This window comes from Notechis scutatus, chromosome 1, assembly GCF_049901735.1.
Source record: "Notechis scutatus isolate UNSWTSFEM ecotype Mainland chromosome 1, rNotScu1.2, whole genome shotgun sequence".
Taxonomy (NCBI): Eukaryota; Metazoa; Chordata; class Lepidosauria; order Squamata; family Elapidae; genus Notechis; species Notechis scutatus.
This window is the reverse complement of record NC_142009.1, coordinates 48498068-48523749: the sequence shown is the minus strand read 5'-3', so window position 1 is coordinate 48523749 and position 25682 is coordinate 48498068. Positions and strand designations below refer to the sequence as shown.

The 25682-nt window shown below is 36.4% G+C and overlaps 1 protein-coding gene across 1 annotated transcript in view; it reads right to left on the bottom strand.

Moving 5' to 3' along the window:
* HHAT (hedgehog acyltransferase) overlaps positions 1 to 25682 on the bottom strand; it is a 197241-nt gene that overhangs the window by 80635 nt on the left and 90924 nt on the right. Inside the window, 1 exon segment of the mRNA XM_087963324.1 lies at positions 8069 to 8104. Coding sequence (XP_087819450.1) covers positions 8069 to 8104 — 36 coding nt within the window.

The window sequence follows — 25682 nt, the reverse complement described above, 5'->3', positions numbered from 1 at the left end:
ATTACACAAGACCTTGCATTTGGTCACTCGGACTTTTTGGTGGCCTCGAGTTCGTCATGATGTGTCTTCTTACGCCGCTTCTTATGCGTTCAATGTAGGCAAGCGAAAGCAGCATCCGGTGCACCTCCTGGACTTTTGCAACCCTTGCCGACTCCAAGTAGACCATGGGGAGCGATCTCTATGGACTTTCTGACACATTTACCGTCTTCATCGGGGTTCACAACAGTGCTTGTGGTAGTGGATATGTTGACTAAAATGGCCCATTTCATTCCCTGTCGGAAATTACCATCGTCCCGCACTCACGGCTCAGTTATTTTTGCAACATATCTTCCGTCTACATGGACTGCCTGATAGAGTGGTTTCTGATCGTGGGGTCCAGTTTACGGCAGAATTTTGGAAACAGTTAATGGCGGCTTTGCAAGTGAAAGTATGTTTAAGCGTCAGCGCACCATCCGGAAACTGATGGCGGGACGGAGAAGGTGATTGGGATTCTTACTCAATATTTGAGATGTTTTGTTAATTTGCGACAAAACGATTGGGTGAAATACCTCCCGTTAGCAGAATTCGCGTTTAACAACTCGCAGCATACCTCCACCCGTGTCACGCCATTTTTTGCAAATATGGGTTATCATCCGCGTTTCTTCCCATTAACTATGATGGATTCCCGGTTCCTGAGACCCGAGAGTTTTTGGAAGAACTACACGCAGTTCGCCGTCTACTGATACAACAATTGAACAAGGCAAAAGAAGATTATAAGCGGTTTGCAGATCGGTCCCGTCGAGATACACCTCCGTTAGTTGTGGGTGATAAAGTGTGGCTATCTACAAAACATCTGAAGGTCGATCGCCCTATTAGAAAACTTGATCATCGGTTTATTGGTCCGTTCCCGATTGAGGCAGTTATTAATCCCGTGGCATACCGCCTCACTTTGCCACGATCCATGCGTATTCACCCGTCTTTCATCGATCTCTTTGATTCCTGATTCTTCTGTTTGTCGATTACGTGATTCTGCTGAACCGGGTCCGTTATCATTGCCTTCTGAGGAGCCTGCTGTTGATTATACGGTGGTCGACATCCTTGATTCCCGTTGGCTCAAAGGCCGCTTCCAGTATTTGGTCAGGAGGAGGGTAGATGACTCGGAGGTTTGTTCCTGGACGGATGCGTCTACACTTCATGCTTCGGATCTGCTTCGAGACTTTCATGCACGCTTCCCTTCGAAACCGCATCCGGATCGCCAGACCCGGGGGAAGGGCCCTGCGGTGAGGGATAGTGTTGTGATTCCGGCATCTGCTACAGGTTTTTTGAATGACAGCTCCAGCGAGGAGGACTTATATGAATCAGCAAGTTCTAACGATGAGGAGGAGATGAATGCATTTGATTTGCAAGGTCGGCTTGAACCTTCAAACTCCTCCACCCTTCAATTAGGTGGTCAGCTGGGAACGGGTGATAATGAGGAACAAATGTTATCTTCAGGTGAAGAAGATGATAATTTGGATGATTGCTGGGTAGATGTCAGGACAAGACGTCTCCTGACAAGGAGGAACCAACGAGGTTACAGTAGGAGAGCAGACCAGCAATTAGACTAATTAGTTACTCTATAAAGGGAGAGATATGACTTTGCACTTTGTCCGGAACAAAGTGTCTATTTGCAAGAGAGAACTGAAGAGCACAGTTTGGAGGATTTTGATCTGAAATATCTTGTTGGGATTTGGATTTAATTCGTTGGAACTTCTACTTATTGGAATTATTTTGTGAAGGAATTTGATCTGAAGAATCTTGTTGAGTCTTGGATTTAGTTCGTTGGAACTTTTACTTATTGGAGCTATCTGTGAAAATTCCTGTTTGCTGCCTTTCTTTACAAGGACTGCTGCTTTCAGCCTTAACTGTTTATTTTAGAAGGTGGGACATAACATATATATATATATACACACACATACATACATGTATGTATGTATGTATGTATGCGAAATACATGCATCACCACAAAATCTCCAGAAACGTAAAGCCTACAAACTTGAAATGTGACACGTATGTTCCTCTTGGCTTCTAGCTGCTCACTAAGAAAGGATTTTTCGAAATGACCATCAGAGCTTTAGTATTTCGTATATCCTTATTCTTATTCTTATTATGTATATTCTTATTAACATGCTCTGATGCTAAGGAGTTCTACTCCCCCTGCCCACCTGAAAAGAAATCTGTTCCAAATGCAAAACACAAGCAGAGGAAGAAGTTTCAGTTTTAGTTTCACAGCAGCAACCAGCTTTTAGTACAGAACAGTTGAGCAAAGCCATGCCCAGGCTCCTTGCTGTCTCCTTCTTGCTCACACAGCAAATACTGTTTCAGTTTCCAAACAGCCCTCAACTCTCTCACACACTGACAGGAAACTAGCCAGATGAATACCGATGGATGCTGGTAGGCAGATGCAGAATTTTTCCCCCCTTATTTTCCACCCCCAAAACTAAGCCCGACCACATAGTTTCGTAGCGAAGCATGGGTATCAAGCTAATTTATAATAAAATAATAATAAAATATTTTAAATTACTAGATGCTATGTGGATAAAGTGTTAATATTTGAACGTTTTCCTACTTCCTAAGGCTAAATATAGGGAACCTAAGAATCTATAAAACAGAGTTCTTCATAATGTAACATGCACCTACTGTGGAATGCAATGTCATCAAATTCATAAAGGTCACCAATTTGGACTGTTCTAAAATGGGACAGGACTTATTCAGGGAAAAATGCTTTAATTGACAAAGGCAATAAAAATTAAATTCTATTTGCCAGGGGAATCACAATTGAAGAGGACTATCTTGTTCATGCCTGCTTGGTCATTATTTTCTACAGAATGTTCAATTCCCTAGGTCTTTGGCCTAATCCAATAAGGCTTGTATATTCCAAAAAGGGCATAATGCTTCACTATATTCAACTCATTGCAATGTCCTTTTACTGACAAGACAGGTGTGTACACTGCTGATGGTTAGCACCTCCTTCTTCACCAGCTTTGCCAGTATCAGACTCAAAGCATTTGGCAACCCAGCAGAAGGCTCATTATTCAAATTCTGTTAGTCTTTGGATAGTACTAGAATAGGCAGGACCAAGTGGGAATGCCAATCTCAAACACAAAGAATGTCCAAATAGGATAACAGGCTCCCCTTTGAATCTTCCAGCTTGAATGGCTAAGGGGGCGGGGGGGAAGTACTTTCCATATAATTTCTTTTATTTTTTCTACAGGCTAACTCATACCTTTATCTGCAGCTATAATATTCATATTCAGTAACAAAGACAACGAAGCAGTTAAGAAAACTGCTATTTTTTTCCTTTTGACATTTAAAGGGAAACAAACATAGTGACAGGCAGCAAATGGGCAAAAAAGCATCATTGGATACTTCATTATTAAAGTAGTTGTAAATGTAAGAAAACAGTGCATAAAAAGTGGACTCCGTGAATTGTTTCGGGATACCCATGTCATAGCAGTGCTGCATTCATTCTGCATTCTGCAAACATCTGATTCATAATCCAGATTAGTGAACAAATGCAAAATCATCATCTAAAATATTAAAACATATCACTGGGAACAACAAGGTTGCATGTGACAGCATGATAGATTTTTGTTTAAAAAAAAATGAATAATTCAAATTTTTAACATAATTACCTTGTGAAACCAGTTTGTTTTTTTTTTACATCTTTGGGAACTTCAGTCATACCAGGAAACTGTCTGTGTGCATTATTTATGCAAGAACAAAACATAGCAAACATAAGTATCTAGCGCAAGATGCTTATAATAAATTGATTTTCAGAAACTTTCTGAGAAAAAACCAACAGCAAGTTCAAACACACACACACACACACACAGGAAGGGAGGGAAGGAGGTATACTTATCAATCAATCAGTAGTGGGTATCTGCCATCCTGGCAAAGGATGGTTAGCTGTCAACGTGAGGAAATTGATTGTGGCAGACAACTGAATGGTTGCATGAATGAGTATTTGCATATTACAATATATGTATACCCATAATAAACCAAATTCTCCAAAATTCAGAAAAGCATATGAAATAGTAAACCAACAAAATTAAAATCATGCAGGAAGAAAAAGGAACATAGATAAAATTAATTTCTAGCAACACCATGCAACATTATTTCCTATATCTTTCTATCCTGGCAAAGCACTTCTGTCTCCATCACACCAGTGCATTGCTTTTTACACTGCTTCTTGTTTGTTAAACATTTCATTTCTTCCTTTTTTCAGGATCTCTTCAGCTCTATGTAGCCATGACTTTCTCACTCTTCCATTTCCTCTTGACTTATTTGCCCTTCTTCAATGGTTTGTTTTGAGTTTTGATCCTCATTCATTCTCTTCATAGGTACAAGGCACAGTAATGTATTTCTTTCCATTGGTTCATTCACCTTCATATTCAGCAAAGGATCTTTCAGCACCCAGGTGTTCTTCACCCTATCTCTTATGGTTTATCACATACTTAAGTAGCCGGTTCCCACTCCATCACATTGTTTACATTTCTCCTGACACTTGTAACTCTTACACTTCCATAAGGAAGGAAATAGACACAGCCATTTTACCATCTTTCATCATTCTTTGCAACAGACCACAAATTACCCACCATCTTTCCACCAATATTTCCTGTTTTAAAATTTCATTTCCTCCTTTATATAAACACTCTATTGGACATATCTACTTGCTCTATTTTATGTGTAACTTGCAATTATGCAGTCTATTTACTCTATCACTTACAATTGTATTTGTCTTTAATACATTTCTGTTCCATGTCACTGCATCATATAACCCAGTATTCAATGAATAGCATTCAGATTCTCAGCCAACCCAGTGACTTCTGCATACAAAAGTACATTCACACTCCCAGACAACATACCTCTACCATTATCACAAGCATCCCGTATATATTTATTTAGAAATGCACTGAAAAGCTTTAAAAACTTGATATGGGGCCAGGATTTAAGGTGAGCCTTGCTGTATAGTTATAGGATGTAAAGGCTTTTTTGAGCACCTTGGATGCATTGTAAAGGGTCTCAAAGCCTCTTTGTTTCTCCACTTCTCCAGACTGTGCTCTGGAGGTTTTAGACTCCTCTCAAACCAACATCCCAGAATAAACCAAACTTTTAGCAGTCCTCCATTTAGGTTTACCTGTCATCTATGTGCTTTCTCAAAGCCATCAATTTACACCAGTTACTGTTGTGTAGATCCATCTTATTTAACAACAGTAATAGCACTTAGACTTATATACTGCTTCACAGTATTTTACTACCTCTCTAAGCGCTTTACCGAGTCAGCATATTGCCCCCAACAATCTGGGTCCTCATTGTACTGACTAGGAGTAAATTGCATTCTATCTTGCCTTTTGGTGCTTTGGAAAATAGTTTGACCCCCTCATCTTTATAGCAGCCCCTCAAATATTGGAGCACTGCTATCATGTCTCCCTTATTTCTCTTTTTCATTACACGATAATCATTTTTGTTGCTCTTCTCTACACTCTTTCCAGAGTCTCAACATCTTTTTGTATTGTGGTGACATATTAGCCATTATACACCTCTTTGATGGGTTTCTCATCTTTAAGACATCAGTCCCAAAGTCAGTCCAAGAGCCCTTCCTTCTTCTATGCAAATATTTTCCAATGGAAAATGCAATTAACTCCTAATCTCAGTTTCTCTGGTCAGCTGGATAGGACAATGCTGGCTAGGTATCTGCATGAGTATGTGAACAGTTAGCAGGAAGTAATGGTTGTATGCAGGCAATTATACAGAACACTGGAAAAATAAGAACTAAATATTGCTAAAGAGATTATTATAGGCCCAAAGGTTTGCTAGATACCACACAAGTCTTAACATTTATTTCATTCAGATATTGCCCCATTTTTATAAGTTAGAGACATTATCATTCTGATTAGTCACAATCTACTACCTGTTACGGTGTTCTTAAGCCAAAATATGTCCAGAGTTATTTTCTCATATACTTACAGAATTATACAACACTTTCCACAAAATAAAAGCACCCAAGAGCTGTGATCCCACCCATATTCACTGAACTGATATAAACTGTTGTATTAATTAACATTAGCACACTTAACCACTGGTTGTTACATCATAGCAAAATATACACTATATCCTCTAAATTATAAACATGTAAATGTGAACTATATTTAAGAAAAATAAAGTCTGATGAAACAGGTGCTTTATCTTGTAGTCTTACAATAAAACATACAAAGTACACCATCATTTTCCAGATGAAGAAAGTGCAAAAGAAAAATATATCCTGCCTCTTTTTTCTACAAACAGAAAAATTGTGCTTACAAAAAGCAATAAGTGAGCAAATAACTTTGAAACAAGTTCTTAAATCTGTAACTTGTTTCGGGGATTTTTTTAAAAGAATATTTGCATATGAATCTCTGATGGGAAAAAAACAACTTTGCAATCATGCCAACCTCTTACACATCAGAACAATGAAGTGTCTTCTTTCCTGATGAAAGTATTCCCACAAATCCCATTATCATGAAGGTATAATGACAATAATGCGAACAGAAGCAAGATTGCAAATCACCAATCTCTCTTCTCATTAGCAAAATGCCTTCCCATACTGCAGTTTAATGAAACAGCAAAATATCAGGGATTCTCTCAGGTATCTATCTCCTTATTTAGCATATTAATATCTCTAGGTATATCATTTAATAATGTATCCAGTTTTTTTACTGTCATCCAGTTGCCTACTAATGCTTTCATGTCATATTTGTTTTACTTGACTAATAAATATTAAATGAACTAAGAGACCTAATTTGGCCATAATTACTTATTTTTCTTTTTGCCCCATCTTCTAGAACAGTGGTTGCCAACTGGTGGGCTGGGGACCACTGGTGGTCCACGAGAAAATTTTGGCGGTCTACAAAGAAATGTCCCTCCCCAAGCACTCCCCCCAAAGCAATTAATCCAAGCTTCATGGGAACACAAGGCTAATGAAGACTGGCCCTTTGGTCATTCCGGAGTAGCTCCTCCAGTCTATGGCAGGCCAGTGCACTCAGGTGGAGGAGCAGCTGCTCTGGGATGACCAAAGCACCAGTGACTACTGCAGCTCTGGAATATGGGACTGATTTTCCCACCAACGTCAGCAGGCCACCATCAGTCAAAATTCATATTAGTGGTCTGCGGGATTTAAAATTATGAGTTTGGTGGTCCCTGAGGTCCAAAAGGTTGGTGCCCCTTTTCTAGAAAACTGAGAAGTTATTGCTGTACAGTCCTTGGTGAACTCTGAGCTTGGTTGTCTGCTTTTTAGACATTTCATTACACAAATGAAATGTCTCATGGATTGATAACATCATAATGCATTGATGATGTTACCTAGTTGTGCAATGAAATGTCTGCAAGAAAGCAAGCTCAGAGAGCACCAAGGACTCTATAGTTCAATCCTGAGCTACATATATTCACTTCTGTGAGAAGTTTTATTTATATTGAGGGAAAATCACTTTTCTATACATTCTATACACAATGAAATTGTGTATTTAGCATCAAATAAAGTTTAAATAAGTAAATCATGGTCTCAGAATTGTATTGTTAGAGCCTATAAATTAATTTGCTGTCTAGTAGAGAATGCTAAACAATTTGCATTCAGATCCTGTTTTCTAGTTCTAATACTAAATCATTCTACATGTTTCTTGACATAGAGGGTGAAATGTTTCTACTCAATAAACCCTTCTTTTAGCAGAATGGGGGCCTAGGAAAAAGTCAATGTCAAGAACTTTGAAAGTTTACTCAGAGCATTCTTCATGCCACCAGAACCATTTTTGAGGTTGGAGGGAGCACAGGTCTGCTCATAAAATCTTGCATTTTAATTCATCCTATTTGTTAAATAGGAAATCCCTCCATAACTTTAGCAGAGTCATTTGGAGTTGGGAAGTAGTAAAATCAAATCAATGAAACAGAACTCAATATTACTGGATCACTCCAACAGTACTACAAACCATCTAGGTAGTATGATTTTAAAAAGGAATAACTCATTGGGCTGTAGGCCTTAAAATCAGGAGTAATATAACAAAACATTTTGACTTACCTGATAAGGAACTTATGTAACCCAACATCAAAACTTCTGTGGAAGAAAGAAAAGGGAAAGGAAGGGGAGGGGAGGAGAAAGAAAGCAAAATATTACAATTTTTATAAGATGCAAGTTTGAAATCATGATCAAATTATGATAATGAAAATGTATTCTAACTGGTCACCCAGTTAATATTAATAAGTTTTTTTGTTCATATAAAATGAAAACTGTAATTAATCAAAAGAAAAAAATGTTTCCAAATTGTTTCTTTTAGCCATATAAGAAAATGAATGGAGAAAGAACTAAAACCTTAGATTCACTATAGATTTTTCTACTTTTAAAATTTGCTTTCTGAGACATGAAAGTGTAACCACTGAAACAGATTGAACAATGAGCTTGAAATCACATTTTTAAAAATTTAAAAAAAATGATTTGAAGGGAAGAAAACCTGAGGAAGCAAGAGCAGCTGAGGGAAGAGACAGAGCAGGAGATTTGAAAATAATAGTTGTGGAGATCAAGGTTGACCTTGAGATGAAGGAAAAAAAAGGGTTTAAAAGCCTTGAAAAAACAATGTTGATTGGGGTCAAGCAAAGTTTCTTCACAGCAAATTGGCTCAAGAACTTGAAAGGACAGCTCAAAGAGAAATGTGTATAAAAATAAATCAATAATGAAAACAAAGCCAAAGACAAACACAATTAAACTCTGCAGGAGTTCCTGTGTTTTCTGATGTTAAGAAGTAATAGAAACAACTTAAGTATTAATATTCAATATTTCCATTCAAAGGGGCATTTGAACAGATGATGAGACATAGTAGTGGTACTATTTTCTTATGACAAATAAACCTTTCCTATCAGAAAGCATGAACTTTTCCTTCCCTTTTTCGGGAAAAGAATATGTGATTAAAGAACAGTTTTGTCTTACAGGGTAGAATTTGGCAAAACATTCACTATGAGTGGTTAAGTAGGATTTGGCCTCTCCCTCTTGTGGAACTTGCCAACATTAGAATCCTTTTTGACAGTATGCCTAAGAAATGTGAAAAACTTTTGTGGAAATCCAGGAAGGATATTCATGCAGAACATGGTAAAGCAAGGAGGCCAGAACTGTTTTTCTGCACTAGGTTTTTGACTGACTGACTGACTGACTATATTGTGTGTTGGGGTATCATCTTTACTTTCACAAAGAACTAAAGATTCCTTCTACTGAATGATTTCTGAAAATTGTACAGCACACTTTTGGAATTAAATAATTATTTTAATAACTGAACTATCTATACAAATTTCTTTCCAAGAGGGTTTTTTTGTCTATTAAATGAATAAAACATTAGAGTGCCATACATTTTTGTAAGATGAGATCTTTTGGAAGAACATGTAAATATCTGATAATGCCAGTTATTTGTCCATAACAACCATTTTGAAACCATTTAGTAGATTTTTCTATTTCTGTCTTTTGGAGGTTTGCAAGAATAGCATACAGAATAATCTCAAAAATACTCATACTTATCATTCTGTATTGGAACAATACCTCCTAATTTGACCTTCCTGTATCAGGCGCCTCAAATATGTTGGAACTATAACTTCCAGAATGTAATTCCATTCAGAAAAAAAAAATCTGGGAGGGTTTTGCTGTCATAGAAAACACTTGCAATTGTTAATAATTTAAAGTTGTAGATAAGCTATAATATGGTCAGCTGTTTTAGTGAAAACTAAGTTTTTCTCTGGAGGAACAAATTAGATCTTTCATTTCTCAATTCATATAAAATTTGGGACCTGCTGCTGAATCAAGTTTTTTCCAACTCTGCTTGAAATTCATGACAGCACCATCCTATACATCAATAGCTCCTTGGTTTCACTCATTCTCCAGATACCCAAGACACAGAAGGTATCACAAAGAGAGAAAGGTGATGACTGGTCCCCAGGATATCTTATGTGCTTCATGGTTGAATGGTTTTTTAATCTATCTACCCAGTGCAAAATTTTATGGTGGGTTACATAATGAGAAACGTAGTCATCAGCTACAGAATAAAACTAATAGTATTCAGTGTATTCTTACAGATATATCATTGACTGAAGGGAAACCTTCAGACAAATGACATTGATCTGCTTATGATAGCAAAATATTATTCAAAAGCAATTAACAATTGAAGTCTTCCATTTCAACAAAGGCTATCAGAAAATTTTCTGTTTCACATATAAATTATACATTCTTATTTTGCTAGCATATATTATAATTGAACCCTTGCTTACCCCATTATGGGAAAACTCCAAATATAATACTACATTTTTTATTTCAAAATGTAATAATACCAAAATAAATTTAATTTACTGATCTTTATCATGTTCTTATGTATGTGTTTTTATCCATAAAGGTTACTATGACTCAGCACTGAAGCAAGGAGTGCTGAGATAAGCAGAGCACTGTTCACTGAATTGTTATCTCAAGGAAAATCAGATCAGCTGAATTTCTGCCCATGACACTACTTTCAAATATCTTCTTGTAATTCAGAAAAAAAAAAAGAAATACAGACAATATTTGGTTTCTGTCATGCTTCCATAAGCTTGATGCAACTTCATCAAAGGAAAGACTTCATGAACTTAATTTTATGAAGTGGAATAGTTGATGCTCTCTGTGGAAATACTGATTAATTTTAGATATTCAGCTGTTACCTGCATCTATAAAATATTCTCGCAGCATCCAGTTCCCAGAAACATAGAAGTAACTTTTATGATTGCCTCAGAAGAAACAAAAGATGTAAATTTAGGCATAACCCAAAGCCATTTACTTCAAAGATATACCACTTTCTGTATATCTGAGGCAATTCCCACATAGAATATTTAGCACTGATTAAACTTCTTGTTAGGTATAACATTGATACCAAATATGGTTTGGGTGAATAAATATATAAAACTTAGATATCATGGTTTAAGTGCTTATCACTTTAAGCACAATGCAGCAGGCAATTAGCCGATTAAGGGTGCGGTTAGAAGTTACAATATAAGGAAGCATTAGAAGCTGGAAAGCTTACTGGCTGTAACTGTCTGTAACTGTGTGCTACTGTAACTGTGTGCTGCTGCGACTAACTGTGTCTTACTGTGACTAACTGTGATTACTGACTGTGAGTGCCTGTGACTGAACTGTTATTGTTTGCTACTGTTTGCTGATTTACTGCATAATTCTACTGAATATCCAGCGTTTGTTTCTCTGGAGAGTGAAACCGGAGGAGGAGAAGATATCTTTATCGGCTGATAAAGATATTGCAAGGACTCTTAACTTGGACTATACTAGTGAGTCTTACTGGATGGAAATACTGTGAATGACTTAATGGACTGAATGACAATGCTTAAACTCTAACTGGATTAAAAACTATTTAAACTACAAACAGTGTTTGTGTTCATGTGTGTATACTCTGGGGCCCTTTCCTGGTTTGACTACTGCTGCAATACTCTTCTAGGGGTTAATCCCCAAACCCTAACATTGGTTATGGGCCCAGCAGCATAGTCTAACTAACCAGGATATAGCAGAGAGAGTTGGTGTGAGTTGCACATTACTGTAAAAACAAACTGTTTTAATTAGTTTAAAATAGTCAAAATATCTGAAGAGTAATGGCACAAGTAAATTTGTCACAACTGTCCATGATATCCAGGCTGGATGGAACAAACTATGTTTCATGGTCAATGAAATGTAGTTTACTTCTACGCAGAGAAGGTTTGTGGGACATTATAGCAAACCCACCAGATGTGAGTAGATGGGATCCTGCTGATGATGATGATAACGAAAAGTTACAAGACTTTAAACTGAAGAATGAGCAGGCTTTATGCATCATAGGACTGACTCTCTGTGATCAGCAGCTTGTCCATATTCGTGGAGAAGAAAATGCTGCAAACTGCTGGGAGAACCTCAGGAAGATTTATGTTCGGGACAGTGTAGGAGCACATATAAATCTTACACGGAAGCTTTTTGAACGCATCTTCAGAGGAATGGAGATATGTTAGTTCATTTAAACTGTATGAAGAGCATTTTTCAAGATTTGCAAGAAAAAGAGCTTATATTTAATGAACTGCAACAAGTCTACATAATATTATCTTCATTAGATCAAAGCTATGATGACTATGTGACTTCGTTAGAGGTATTGCCAAAAGAAAGCCTCTCATTAACCGAGACATTACAGGCAGGCTATTAGAAGAAGCCAGAAGAAGGCGTGAGCGTGACGAGCTGAGAGAAGATAAGAAAGAAGAGAAATTATCTTCAAAGTTTGAAAGAAACCAGCAAAGCAAAGTAAAGCACCTGGAAGAAGAGAATTTATCTTCAACGGCATACACAATTAAAAAGTGTTTTAATTGTGGAGGCAGAGGACATTTGGCAAGATTCTGCAAAAGAGAAAAAGCCAGAATGTAAAAAAGCCAAAGAAAGCATTTGAACTAGCCACGTTTAGCAACTCTGATGTGAAGAATAATTTATGGGTGGTTGACAGTGGCGCATCCAACTGCATCACAAGAGATAAGACAAAATTTATAAAAATGTCTACAAGCTCTCAACATATATCTCTTGCCAATGGCTGGAACCTGAAAGCGAAAGGTCAAGGTTTTGCACGTTGTCCGTACATAAACCAGGATATAAAAATGTTGTATGTACCGCAACTAAAGTTTAATTTGCTTTCAGTAAGGTATTAGATAAATTAGGTTATGTAATTACTTTTAAAGATAATAATTGCATAATTGAAAAAGATAACAAAAGGGTAACTGCAGCTTTAAATGGAACATTATATGTCTTAGATAATAGTAAGAAAGGGGAGGCTCAAACTGTATTTAATAATATAAAGCCTCATGATGAATGTATCCATTTATTGCATAGGCGTTTGGGGCATGTAAATTTTAAAATGCTAAAAGCGTACAATTGAGTTATCTGAAGGAATAAGGTTAAAATCTTGTGATAAATATTTGCGTTGTAATGTTTGCTGTGAAGATAAGAGCAAAGTATTGCCTGCAAATAGGCTAAATGGTTTCAAAACAAAAGAACCTTTAGAAGTAGTATTTGCAGACATAATAGGTCCAAAGAAACCCAGTATGGGGGTGCTAGATATATACTGAGCATTATGGACCATTATTCTAGATATGGGTTTTGCTATTTAATGAAAAGCAAAACTGAAACATATCAACATTTTTCAATTGGCTTAGGTTTGCTGAAAGAAAGTCTAAACGTAAACTGATAACCCTGGTGACAGATAATGGCACGGAATTTATTAATAACAAATTCCAGAACAGACTTAAAGTAGCTGGAATAGAGCATAAGAAGTCTGCTCCATACAGGCCAGAACATAATGCTTTTATTGAAAGAAGAGGCCAAACACTACAGGCAATGGTTAGAACAATGTTAAATGATTCTGGGTTACCTGATTCTTTGTGGGGAGGCTACAATGTGTGCTAATAACATATTGAACAACGTTGTTAATACAACAACAGGTGAAATACCATTCACCAGATGGCATGGCAGGAAACCTGATCTAAGTTACCTGCACACATTTGGTGCACCAGCATGGGTGCATATTCCTGCACAACTCAGAAAAAAAGGGCAACATAGAGCTAAAAGATTTTCTTCGTTGGTTATCAGGCAAACCATAGGGCATATAGATTTTGGGAGAAAGGCACATCTAAAGTGTTATGTAGTGCTAGTGCCCAATTTCTAGAACATGAAGGATGGGAGAAATTAGAACAGGATGCCAATAAAGATGTAATTATTGAATCCTATAGAAATCCCATTAGTTATCCCTGTAACTTTAAAAATAAAGTAAAGAGACAAATACAGGATGAAATAGTGCCCATAAAGGAAGAAACAGATTCAATAGCTGAACAGGATGAGGAAGATGAACAGGTAGTAGTTCAACAAAGTCCTCCTGTAAGCCCTGTAATTCCCAGAAGAACTACACGTGTATCTAGACCGCCTGATAGGTACCAGGCTAACACAGTGTGCCAGATTAATCAAGTTCCTAATTCTGTTGAAGAAATTAAAAAGTATCCTACTAAGGAAAAAGAAAGATGGTATGCAGCAATGAATAAGGAACTGAATTCATTAAGTGATATGAAGGTGTATGAAAATGCCAAATTACCTGTAGGAAAGAAATCCATTGGCTGCAAATGGATATTTAAGGTAAAAACAGATAAAGATGGTAATTTAATCCATAAGGCAAGGTTAGTAGCCCAAGGTTTTAGGCAGAATGCTAATGACTACGATGAGGTGTTTGCACCTAGTCTTAAGGCAGCAACCTTGAGAGCAGCTTTAGTGTGGGCAGCTAGTAAAAACTATATAGTTAACCATTTAGATGTGGAAACAGCTTACTTGCACGCCCCATTAAAACATACTATTTATATGAAAAAACCTGTTGGTATTAAAAGTGAAAATAAGGATAATAATGATTGTTGGTTGTTAAAGAAAAGCCTCTATGGTCTTAAACAATCAGGCTCTGAATGGAACCAGTATATTGTAAAGGAACTAGACAATATAGGATTTAAAGCTGGTTTAGCCGATCCATGTCTGTTTAAGAGGGAGACAAATGGGAAAGTATCATTATTATTACTATTCACAGATGACATTGCATTGATAACTGAAACTAATGATGAAGCAAATAAAATAATAGCATCATTAGGAAAGAGAATTAAGATCAAGCAATTAGGGGAGATAAAGAAGTATCTCGGTTTGAATATAAAGAAAACACGGAAAGGTTTTAAGATATCTCAGGAAGATAAGATAAGCAAATTGCTAAAAGATTACAAGATGGAGCTTTGTAAGCCAGCTAAGACTCCAATGAGTCAGGAGTTTAGTAACACTGATGAACAAAGCCCTGAGTTTGATAAGGTGATTTATCAATCTTTAATTGGTAGTTTGAGTTATATTAGTAATTGGTCTAGACCAGATATATCGTACTGCGTGAATCAGTTGGCTAGATTCAATTCTGCACCATGTGAAAGACACTGGATTGCAGCTAAGAGGATATTAAGATATCTTAAAAGACAATGAATTATTCATTGTATTTAGAACCAAAGGGTGATTTAATTTTGAGTGCTTATGCAGATGCTAGCTTTGCATCAGAAAGAGACACTAGAAAGTCGACTTCAGGAACAGCCATAATGCTGGGTAAGACATTAATAGGCTGGAAGTCAATAAGACAACAGCATATAAGTTTGTCTACTATGGAGGCAGAATTCTCCTGTTTATCATTGTTATGTACAGAATTAATAATGTATAAACAAATGTTAATTGATATAGGTATAACTGTAGATTATCCTATAATTATACATGAAGATAATCAGGAAGCAATTCAAATGGCCACAAATATTGGAGTAAAAACAAAGAGCAAGCATACAGATCTAAGATACCTAAACGTGAGACAATCTGTAAGAAGTAAGATGATTCAGCTAGAGTACTGTATGTCGGAGGACAATTTAGCTGATAATTTTACTAAAGCCCAAGGTGCCAGTAAGCACCAGGAGAGTTGTGAAAAATATGGGATTAGATTGTAAAGGTATTATATATTTATTTCACCCAAAAGGGGAGTATGTTAGGTATAACATTGATACCAAATATGGTTTGGGTGAATAAATATATAAAACTTAGATATCATGGTTTAAGTGCTTATCACTTTAAGCACAATGCAGCAGGCAATTAGCCGATTAAGGGTGCGGTTAGAAGTTACAATATAAGGAAGCATTAGAAGCTGGAAAGCTTACTGGCTGTAACTGTCTGTAACTGTGTGCTACTGTAACTGTGTGCTGCTGCGACTAACTGTGTCTTACTGTGACTAACTGTGATTACTGACTGTGAGTGCCTGTGACTGAACTGTTATTGTTTGCTACTGTTTGCTGATTTACTGCATAATTCTACTGAATATCCAGCGTTTGTTTCTCTGGAGAGTGAAACCGGAGGAGGAGAAGATATCTTTATCGGCTGATAAAGATATTGCAAGGACTCTTAACTTGGACTATACTAGTGAGTCTTACTGGATGGAAATACTGTGAATGACTTAATGGACTGAATGACAATGCTTAAACTCTAACTGGATTAAAAACTATTTAAACTACAAACAGTGTTTGTGTTCAGTGTGTGTATACTCTGGGGCCCTTCCTGGTTTGACTACTGCTGCAATACTCTTCTAGGGGTCAATCCCCAAACCCTAACACTTCTCAAGAAATTTATAGTTGAGAAGATAAGTCCTGATATTCTTCCTCTGGTGGTTAATAATGCATCTTTCAAACATACTTTTGCACTGACCAAACTACACATATTCTTTCTCTTCACTTCTAATGTTTCAGTTTGGTTTCTTGTATTCCAAAAATTAATTCTGAAAAACATCCACTGGAAAGGAACCAAGTTGTTAAAAAACAATTAAAAAGCTTAAATAAATTGTAATCAAGTCACAAGATAGTTTGCATGTCTATTGGGAGGAATGAAACATACTGGTTATATGAAGAATTAAAACAAAAAATAAATATTTTTAAGCCTCTGTAAACAATGACAGAAGTATATCAAGAGAAGAGCTTGTAATTAGCCTATCGATAGTAACTACTTCACCATCTACAATCTGTTAGCTGTCAGCTCTGAGATTCAGCTGCCACAATCTATATACACTGCTCAAAAAAATAAAGGGAACACAAAAATAAGACATCCTAGATCTGAATGAATGAAATATTCTTATTAAATACTTTGTTCATTACATAGTTGAATGTGCTGACAACAAAATCACACAAAAATTATCAATGGAAATCAAATTTAGCAACCCATGGAGGTCTGGATTTGGAGTTACACTCAAAATTAAAGTGGAAAAAAACACTACAGGCCGATCCAATTTTGATGTAATGTCCTTAAAACAAGTCAAAATGAGGCTCAGTAGTGTGTGTGGACTCCATGTGCCTGTATGACCTCCCTACAACGCCTGGGCATGCTCCTGATGAGGTGGCGGATGGTCTCCTGAGGGATCTCCTCCCACACCTGGACTAAAGCATCCCCCAACTCCTGGACAGTCTGTAGTGCAACGTGGCGTCGGTGGATGGAGCGAGACATGATGTCCCAGATGTGCTCAATTGGATTCAGGTCTGGGGAACAGACGGGCCAGTCCATAGCATCAATGCCTTCGTCTTGCAGGAACTGCTGACACACTCCAGCCACATGAGGTCCAGCATTGTCGTGCATTAGGAGGAACCGCACCAGCATATGGTCTCACAAGGGGTCTGAGGATCTCATCTCGGTACCTAATGGCAGTCAGGCTACCTCTGGCGAGCACATGGAGGGCTGTGCGGCCCCTAAAGAAATGCCACCCCACACCATTACTGACACTCTGCCTAACCGGTCATGCTGGAGGATATTGCAGGCAGTAGAATGTTCTCCACGGCATCTCCAGATCCTGTCACGTCTGTCACATGTGCTCATTGTGAACCTGCTTTCATCTGTGAAGAGCTCACAAAGCCAGTGGCAAATTTTCCAATCTTAGTGTTCTCTGGCAAATGCCAAACGTCCTGCACGGTGTTGGGCTGTAAGCATAACCCCACCTATGGATGTCGGGCCCTCATGGAGTCTGTTTCTGACCATTTGAGCAGCCACATGCACATTTGTGGCCTGCTGGAGGTCATTTTGCAGGGCTCTGGCAGTGCTCCTCCTGTCCCTTCTTGCACACAGGCAGAGGTAGCGGTCCTGATGCTGGGTTGTTGCCCTCCTACGGCCTCCTCCACGTCTCCTGATGCAATGGCCTGTCTCCTGGTCGCGCCTCCATGCTCTGGACACTACACTGACAGACACAGCAAAACTTCTTGCCATAGCTCGCATTGATGTGCCATCCTGAATGAGCTGCACTATCTGAGCCACTTGTGTGGGTTGTAGACTCCGTCTCATACTACCACTAGAGTGAAAGCACCGCCAGCATCCAAAAGTGACCAAACCATCAGCCAGAAAGCATAGGAACTGAGAAGTGGTCTGTGGTCACCACCTGCAGAACCACTCCTTTATTGGGGTTGTCTTGCTTACTGCCTATGCTTTCCACCTGTTGTCTATTCTATTTGCACAACAGCGTGTGAAATTGATTGTCAATCAGTGTTGCTACCTAAGTGGACAGTTTGATTTCACAGAAGTGTGATTGACTTGGAGTTACATTGTGTTGTTTAAGTGTTTCCTTTATTTTTTTGAGCAGTGTATATTGAAGAAACAGGTAAACTGAAAAGAGTACAGGCATAATTCAGCTATATTTTATGGTTATGTAAATCTAATTCTAGGTAGCAGAATAAACTGGTGTAGAATGTTAACTTTTGTGTACGTTAAAAGTAAAATGTTCCAAAACATGAGGTCGCATGAGGAAAGCAAGGCTTTAAGTAACTGAATGTCTCTTTGTAATGCAGCTGTGAAAACCTACTAAGCAGTTCCCTAAAATATTAATACAAGGTGTCCCTCTAGTGACAACAAATTTATTGCATGGTTGAAATTATCTCATACATACTACATGATAAAGACAATACAGCAGTCTACATATTTATCACATATGCACAAGTTTTAGAATTATAGAATTATTGCTCCAGGGCAAGATACCTCTACTCTGATTCATAAATACAATTTATGATAATTTATAATTTTATTATATACTTCAGCAAGACATAATAGTTGGCATGCTAAGAATTATGATGGTTCTTTGTGATCACAATGATCCCAAGGCACTTTTACCCCACCTTTACCTATGAATGCAAAACCCAAGTTACACAAGGACTTGTCCTAATTTTATCCCCAGAACAACTTTGTGAGCTAGGTTGAGCTAGGAAACTGTTTCACCCAAAGATGTAAGTCCAACATTCAAACCAGTAAATTGCCATACTATTGATTGTGACTATTAAGAAATTTCAGTACCACGGACAGCAGAAATTAAGGAAACTAAGCTTATTAAATCTACCAGATATAGGATGCTATTCTGGTACTCTCACTAACCTTAAAATCTTCTAGATTTCATGAACCAATTTTGCCCTATGAAATGGCTGAAAAAAATCTTCCATTTCAGGACTTTAACTTAATACTGGAACAAAGAAATGTAATAAGCTTTTCCTATGAAGAGAGGACACTGCTGCCAAAAAAAGTCTGCATGAAAGGTGGATTGGCTGCTGATGGAATACCTTAATCTGAATATCTCCATTTGTCAGCATGCTGCTAATAATCCTAAAGCATGAATTGAGCCTCACAAAGCACCATCTCTGATTTCTCACAAGATAAGCAACAAATAGGACTGTAATACCTTCACTCAAAGTATCAGCAAATAGAAGAGTTTCTTGACATCTCATTGCCATGATAATAAAATGCAGCAACAAATAATTTAAAAGATCACACATAAAACACAGAATGTAAAGTATAATGGAGAAGAGGGAATAAAACTATACAGTAATTGTGAACAAATAGATATAGAGGAACAAATTCTTTTACATTTTCTTTCTCCTCATGTTCCAATCTATGATTTGATAATGATGCAAGTATGATGAACAGCTTTTTAAAGCCCACAGAAAACATACATGTCTCTGCTTATAGAATAATTGGGAAACCAATTACCTGGTTTTGACAGCATAGTAATGAGCTTTGTGCCAATTGAATCCTAATTGTTTGGAAATGTAAGCTACCTTCCAGTCCGTCAAATAAGAAATGGACGACTATGAAATAAAAATGAAAGACACAAAAATGCACTACATAGGCAAATAATTTATTTGAAACTGATACTACGTTTAGGTGACACTAACTTTACCATTTGCATAAAGGAGTGACATGCTGGCTGAGGAATTATGGGGAATTAAAAGTCCACGCATCTTAAAGTTACAAGGTTGAAAAATACTGATCTAGACAGTATTTGTTTTAAGGGAAACATGAACACATTGACAAGGAAAGAAACAATACAGACAATATGTGAATATGTGTTGATGGCATTCAAGGATCATATAGGATGGTTTAAGATATCGAACTAAAATTTTCTCTGTTTTTCCCTATGTTTTTAAAGATTTTTTTCTAGTTTCATAGATTCTCATTTTAAATATAAAAAATGTTCAAGAAGCTGAAATGTAACTAGACTAAAAAAATATTTCAAGATCTCTTCTGTACAAAAGGCTATTCTATACCCTAGTTATGTCTCTAAGAAATTAGTTTAGTCCTTTGTTGCCCTTTAAAAGTTGGTTCATGCTGACATAGTTGTTTCAATAATGTCAATAAAACATTCCCCCTTCTCTTTCATCTATAAAACATTTCCCCCTCTAGTTAGTAAAAAGTAATCAGTAATTTTAGCTATATGCCTTTTAGGATTATCACTAAGCCTTTCAGCTACAATAGCATCTAAGTGAATACAAAATATAATGCCTCATGATAATTGCAAGTATTTAACAATGTGATCATATGCATTTGAAAATAAATTAAATCTAAGTTCAATAGGATGTACTCCCAAGAATGTATAGGTAAAAAAATAAAGATACCCTCAAACTAAAATTATATTCTACTAACCTCATGGATATAACTAAGTCCCCTTGGCAAAATTCAAAAATGTACTGTTCTATTATTCAGAATTGGTTTTACTTTGACTATCCTACAATCTGGAATTTTTTTTTTGTAGTCTTCTATCCAAAACCAACTACTCCAGAGACCACTAAGCTTTCAGGCCTACCATGCGATAACTTTTTTTAAAACAAGCAATTGTTAAAATATATCTAGCAATTGTTGCATTGTATAAGTCTTGGTGCTAGTACATTATCCCAATGAATATTTTTTTCTTGGAATATCTCCCATTTAGCCCAGAAATTTAGCCACAGAGTACACAACTTAGACTGCACTTTGATCAGCTATCTGAATTGTCAAGGAAGAGCATTTCTCATATTTAGATATTAGAGTGACATTCCCCTCTGTTTCTCAAAGATAAGATTAACAGATGCCATTAAAGTAGACATAACTTAAAAATGGGTCCCGGGTTATCACTTCTCCATACAGACACGAATTCAATTTCATATTCATCTTTGTGTTCTATTCCATATCTTATTACTATTTTAACATTTTCTCAATAATTTTTCCTTCCCTTAATTTTCTCAATCTTACTTTTAATTATCTCATTCCTTTCTAAATTCAATTTTATATATATATAATCTTCTTCTAAGTTTCAATACCTTTCTAGTCATCATATTTATACTTTTGTCTGTCCTGTTTCAATTTCATATTTTCTTTTCTCATTTTTCCCCTGTACTTACTAATTGGAGTATGACAACTTTGTATCTTTTAATTTTTATCCATTCAACTCTTATTTAAACTTCAATTTATGCCTTTACAATTATAACATTCAATATAACACATAACTTCCAGCAGAAATCTGCTTGGTACATTCTTAAAATATGCACTAACTTCTTAAAGAGAAAATATATATATAACAATGATAAATAAAATACCTATTCTATTCCAATTCAGCTCTATCATTAATGTTAGTTATAATCTTTGACATCTTTAACATTCCTTTTCAATAGGATATCCTACTTCTAGAAACACTTATAATATTTCCATAATTTTTCATGTTTCTTGCATATTCCTCTTCACTTAAATTTTTATAACACATTTATAATAATTAAAATGTTCCCCTCCTTTCCTAATTTCATTCTCTCATTCTCTTTATTTCATTTATTTATTAAACATTACATTACAATGAGTATTTTATCTATCATTTTAATCACACTTGTTTCATATTTTCAAAGTTCATTTCTATTTCTTTTTTTTTTAAACAAGTTTTATTGATTTTCAAAACACACAAGTCATCATTTTCCATTACATGTTTAAACCTTTTTCCATTATAAATTTAACAAGTCAGGTAAACTATAATTCTATTTTAAACCATTTCCATATAAACATACAAAACCTCTTATCCAATTTCCCTTTATTTCTCTTCACTCTTATTCAATTTTATTATTATTATTTCATCTACTTCTTTCTGACTTAGTTACCATTATTCTCATTCTATATTTCTACAAGGTTTTATTAATTTCCCCCCAAAAAAAACAACATAATCACACAACACACAAAACATATAAAAGATTTTTTTGGAAAGTAACTTGGACCCAGGTATCTCTCTTTTCATGGACTTCAATTATATTCAGGCTCATCTTACATATCATTACTTATTTTATTTACCATTCTAAGTCTTCTATATTAACTTCTCCACATATTTCACTCTTCTTGATTCTATCTTAATTAATCATCTTAATTTGAGTCATTATATTTATATCTTTTGTCCATTCTCTATTATACCTTTGTCTCATTCCTTTTAAAAAGAAAGAAATTTCTCCTGAAATCACTAATCAGAGTATGATGCCTTTCTATCTCTCCACTAAATTAATCAAATTAATCTTTAAAATACCCAATCCGATTTTGCTTGGTACATTCTAACTGAATAATACATCTAAAACAATTAAATACCTAGTTAAGCAATAGATTTAAATATTAAAAACAAAATACTATAATGAAAGTTTTATAATAACATCAATACCATAATCTTACTAAACTCTTTAATTAAAGTTAATATTCTAAATCTCCCCTCATATTATATTTTCAAACCAATCATTATTAACATTCCAACATTTTAATCTCTTATCAACTCTCAAACCATTTAAATTTTCTATTTCTAATACAATATTACAATGTCATCTTATGTACCTTGCAAAATCTCTTTGAAGAAATTATACTTATCCTTTATCCCTAAAAAAAATTTCTTTTTTCTCATTTAATTTCAAAACTTTGTAACTTTTCTCCACCTTTTCTCTTTCTTTCTTCCCCCCAACAAACCTTTCTAGCCCCCCTTCTAGCCCCCCTTCTTCTAACCTCTGCCTTACTGGCTTCCCTTCTCTGTCGCATTCCTCTTCCCTTTTGTTTACCATCCTTATATTGATTTTGCACCTTGTTTTTCCCTTTCTTAAATGTTTTTTTTAAATCTTAAGTCCTTTATTTCTCTTCTTTTTCCTCTTCCTTCCCTCTTGGTCGAGTTCTGAGATTTATTAAAGATGGCTTCCTTTCTTTGTTCTTCTTCTGCTGTCTTCATCTGTTGCAATGTTTGTTGATAATTAATAAGCGCCATTTCTAAAAAAAGGAAGGCTTCTTTCAAACCAGCTTTACTATTTTGTTTTGCTTGCTCATAGTCTTTTCTCAGTTCCTCGATAGAAGAAACCATTATAAATCTTTTCTTTTCTTTTCTCTTACAACAGCCAAAATATTCCAAAGAAAAATAAGACAATCCCAAAGTTCTCAGTCAGTCCAAACCAAGACAGAGTTCCCACTCTCTCCTCCTGGGGTAGTATCAATTAAAGAAAAGGAAAGTCCAAATCTGTTTCTTAAAGTCTTATTACAATATATTTTAGTCTTTCAATCCTTAAGGCATCTCCTCCAACAAAGTCTTAGCATACAAATATTTTTTTAAGTCCTCTCTTTTCCCACTCACCGCTTAGAGCCAGTTTTCACCTAAAAAAAATAGGTTTCTTAATGTTCACTTTTTATTCCGTAAAAAAAGAGGGTAAGCTATCCTTTCAGCACCATTAAACTGCCGCTTTTTTCCTCTTCTCGAAGGTATCATTCAGAAAGTCATACTTTCAGGAATTTTGTTAAATATGTCTTAGAGTCCTAGGAACCAAGAAAAACTTTCTCCTCTCAAGCACTTTCTCCACTTCCTCCTGCGCATTCTTACCCGGCTGCCAGCTTCTTTGTGGCGGCCATTACAGACCGCTGCTGCACCGCCCTGGGAAAAGGGGTTCTGCCGGCTGGGAGGGGGTCTGCAACACCCCAAACCCTTCTCCGGATCCCCTACCTTCAGCTGCCCTGCAGGGCAGCCTAGCTCCGCACCCGTCTGGGTCGGAGCCCCAAAAACGACTAGCGCGGCAGGGATCGCGCAGCTTCGCAAATCCCTGCCGCTCGCGAAGCCGACAAACCGGAAACTCTTCATTTCTATTTCTAATATAACAATACTATCTTATGTACCCTTGCAGAATCCCCCTTTCAATTAAGTTTTCACCCATTATCTCTGTGTCTTGTATGTTCTCCCTTTTTCTCTATGTCCTGGTTCTGTCCTTTATAATTTCTTTTCCTTTCCCTCTTCTCCCTCTTCTTCTCCCTACCCTTTTTGACCCCTTCTCTAATTCTGATTCTCTCTTCTGTAATCCTCTCTTCTGTTTCTTCCTAATGTTATAATTACTTTTCAAACTATTCTTTTTTTGAGTTGTTTTTCAGATCTCAAATTTTTCACTCTCTTCTCCCCCTTTCTTTTCCCCACATAGAAATATTTTGTCATTGAAAATGTCTTCTTCTTTGTCCCGCCCTTCTTGTTCAACAAGCATTTCTTGTTGTTTCTCATAGTTCAGGATCTCCATTTCTAAAAATTGAAATACGAAGCCAAAAGAACCTCTTCCTTCTAGAAATACGAAGCCAAAAGAACCTCTTCCTTCTTGTGCATCTTCTTTCTGTTTTTTTAAAGTTCCATTCTCAATTCTTCCAAGAGTGATACCATTTTAAAAACTTTTAAACAACCACCTGATTGATTTTATTGATCCAATAGCCAAAAATCCAAAAATCACCAAATAATCCAAAGCTGTTTCTTCTTGCTTCTTTTTCCACTTTCTCTTCCTGGGGTTCTCTTATCTTGTTACAAAGTTTCAGTTAAAATGTATCTTTTAGGAATCTTGTTAAAGTTTCACTGTTAATTCCTTTCACTTCCAGGTGGTCTCCTCCCTTTTTTCAGATCCCACCCTTTTGTTTTTTTTCCTTCTTTTAAAAGTTTTTGAGAATCTAGAAATCTTTATTATCCCTCTGACATTTTATTTTCAGTTTAAATACCTGTTAATGTCAAAGTGGATTTTTGCCGATTTCTTGCTTAAATCTCTTAGTTGTCAATATAGGGAAGAAAAGAAAAAAAAACCAAATCCTTTCCCTTCCATCTCTCATTCGCAGCTTCAAAGTCTTCTTTGGGAACTGTGCTGTCCCAGCCAGTCTATGGGAATTGGATAGTTACTTAGGAATTGTGAGCTGTCTCCTTAAGAGAATGCATCATGGGAAATGTAGTTAAAGGTATCCTGGGAATTGTAGTTCATGTCACGTGGCCACATCTGTAATCCTGATTGGGCACTAAATTGACCCTCGAAAGGTTGAGGGAGGTTTTCCTCCATTCTTGCCTGCACTCATGGACTGATAACAGCTTTTCTTTCTATCGGTACATGATGGGTTAGGAAAAGAACCATTTTTTACTCTGCAATGCTTATATACAAAGGATTGGTCATTACAGAAGAGCTTCATCACAAATGTGAGTTATGAAGATACCTGATGTACCAATAAATGTACTTTGTTATGGATGTTTTGTGGAATTATCTATCTGCATCTGCATAGCCACAAATCCACCTCTGTGCATGAGATAGGACAGAAAAGTAAAAGCACCTGCACCCTTGCCAGACCCGCATTCTTGACCTCTTCGAGGTGCAACAGGCCAAACTTCCCTTCACTGTATCAATGTGCATGGCGCATTGTGGGGAGGAGAGCTACTGGACTTTGCATAGAGTCATTAGATGGAAGTACCCGATTCCCACTACCGCCCATATTTGAATGCGATGGCATACTGAACGACTGCAGTCAGATC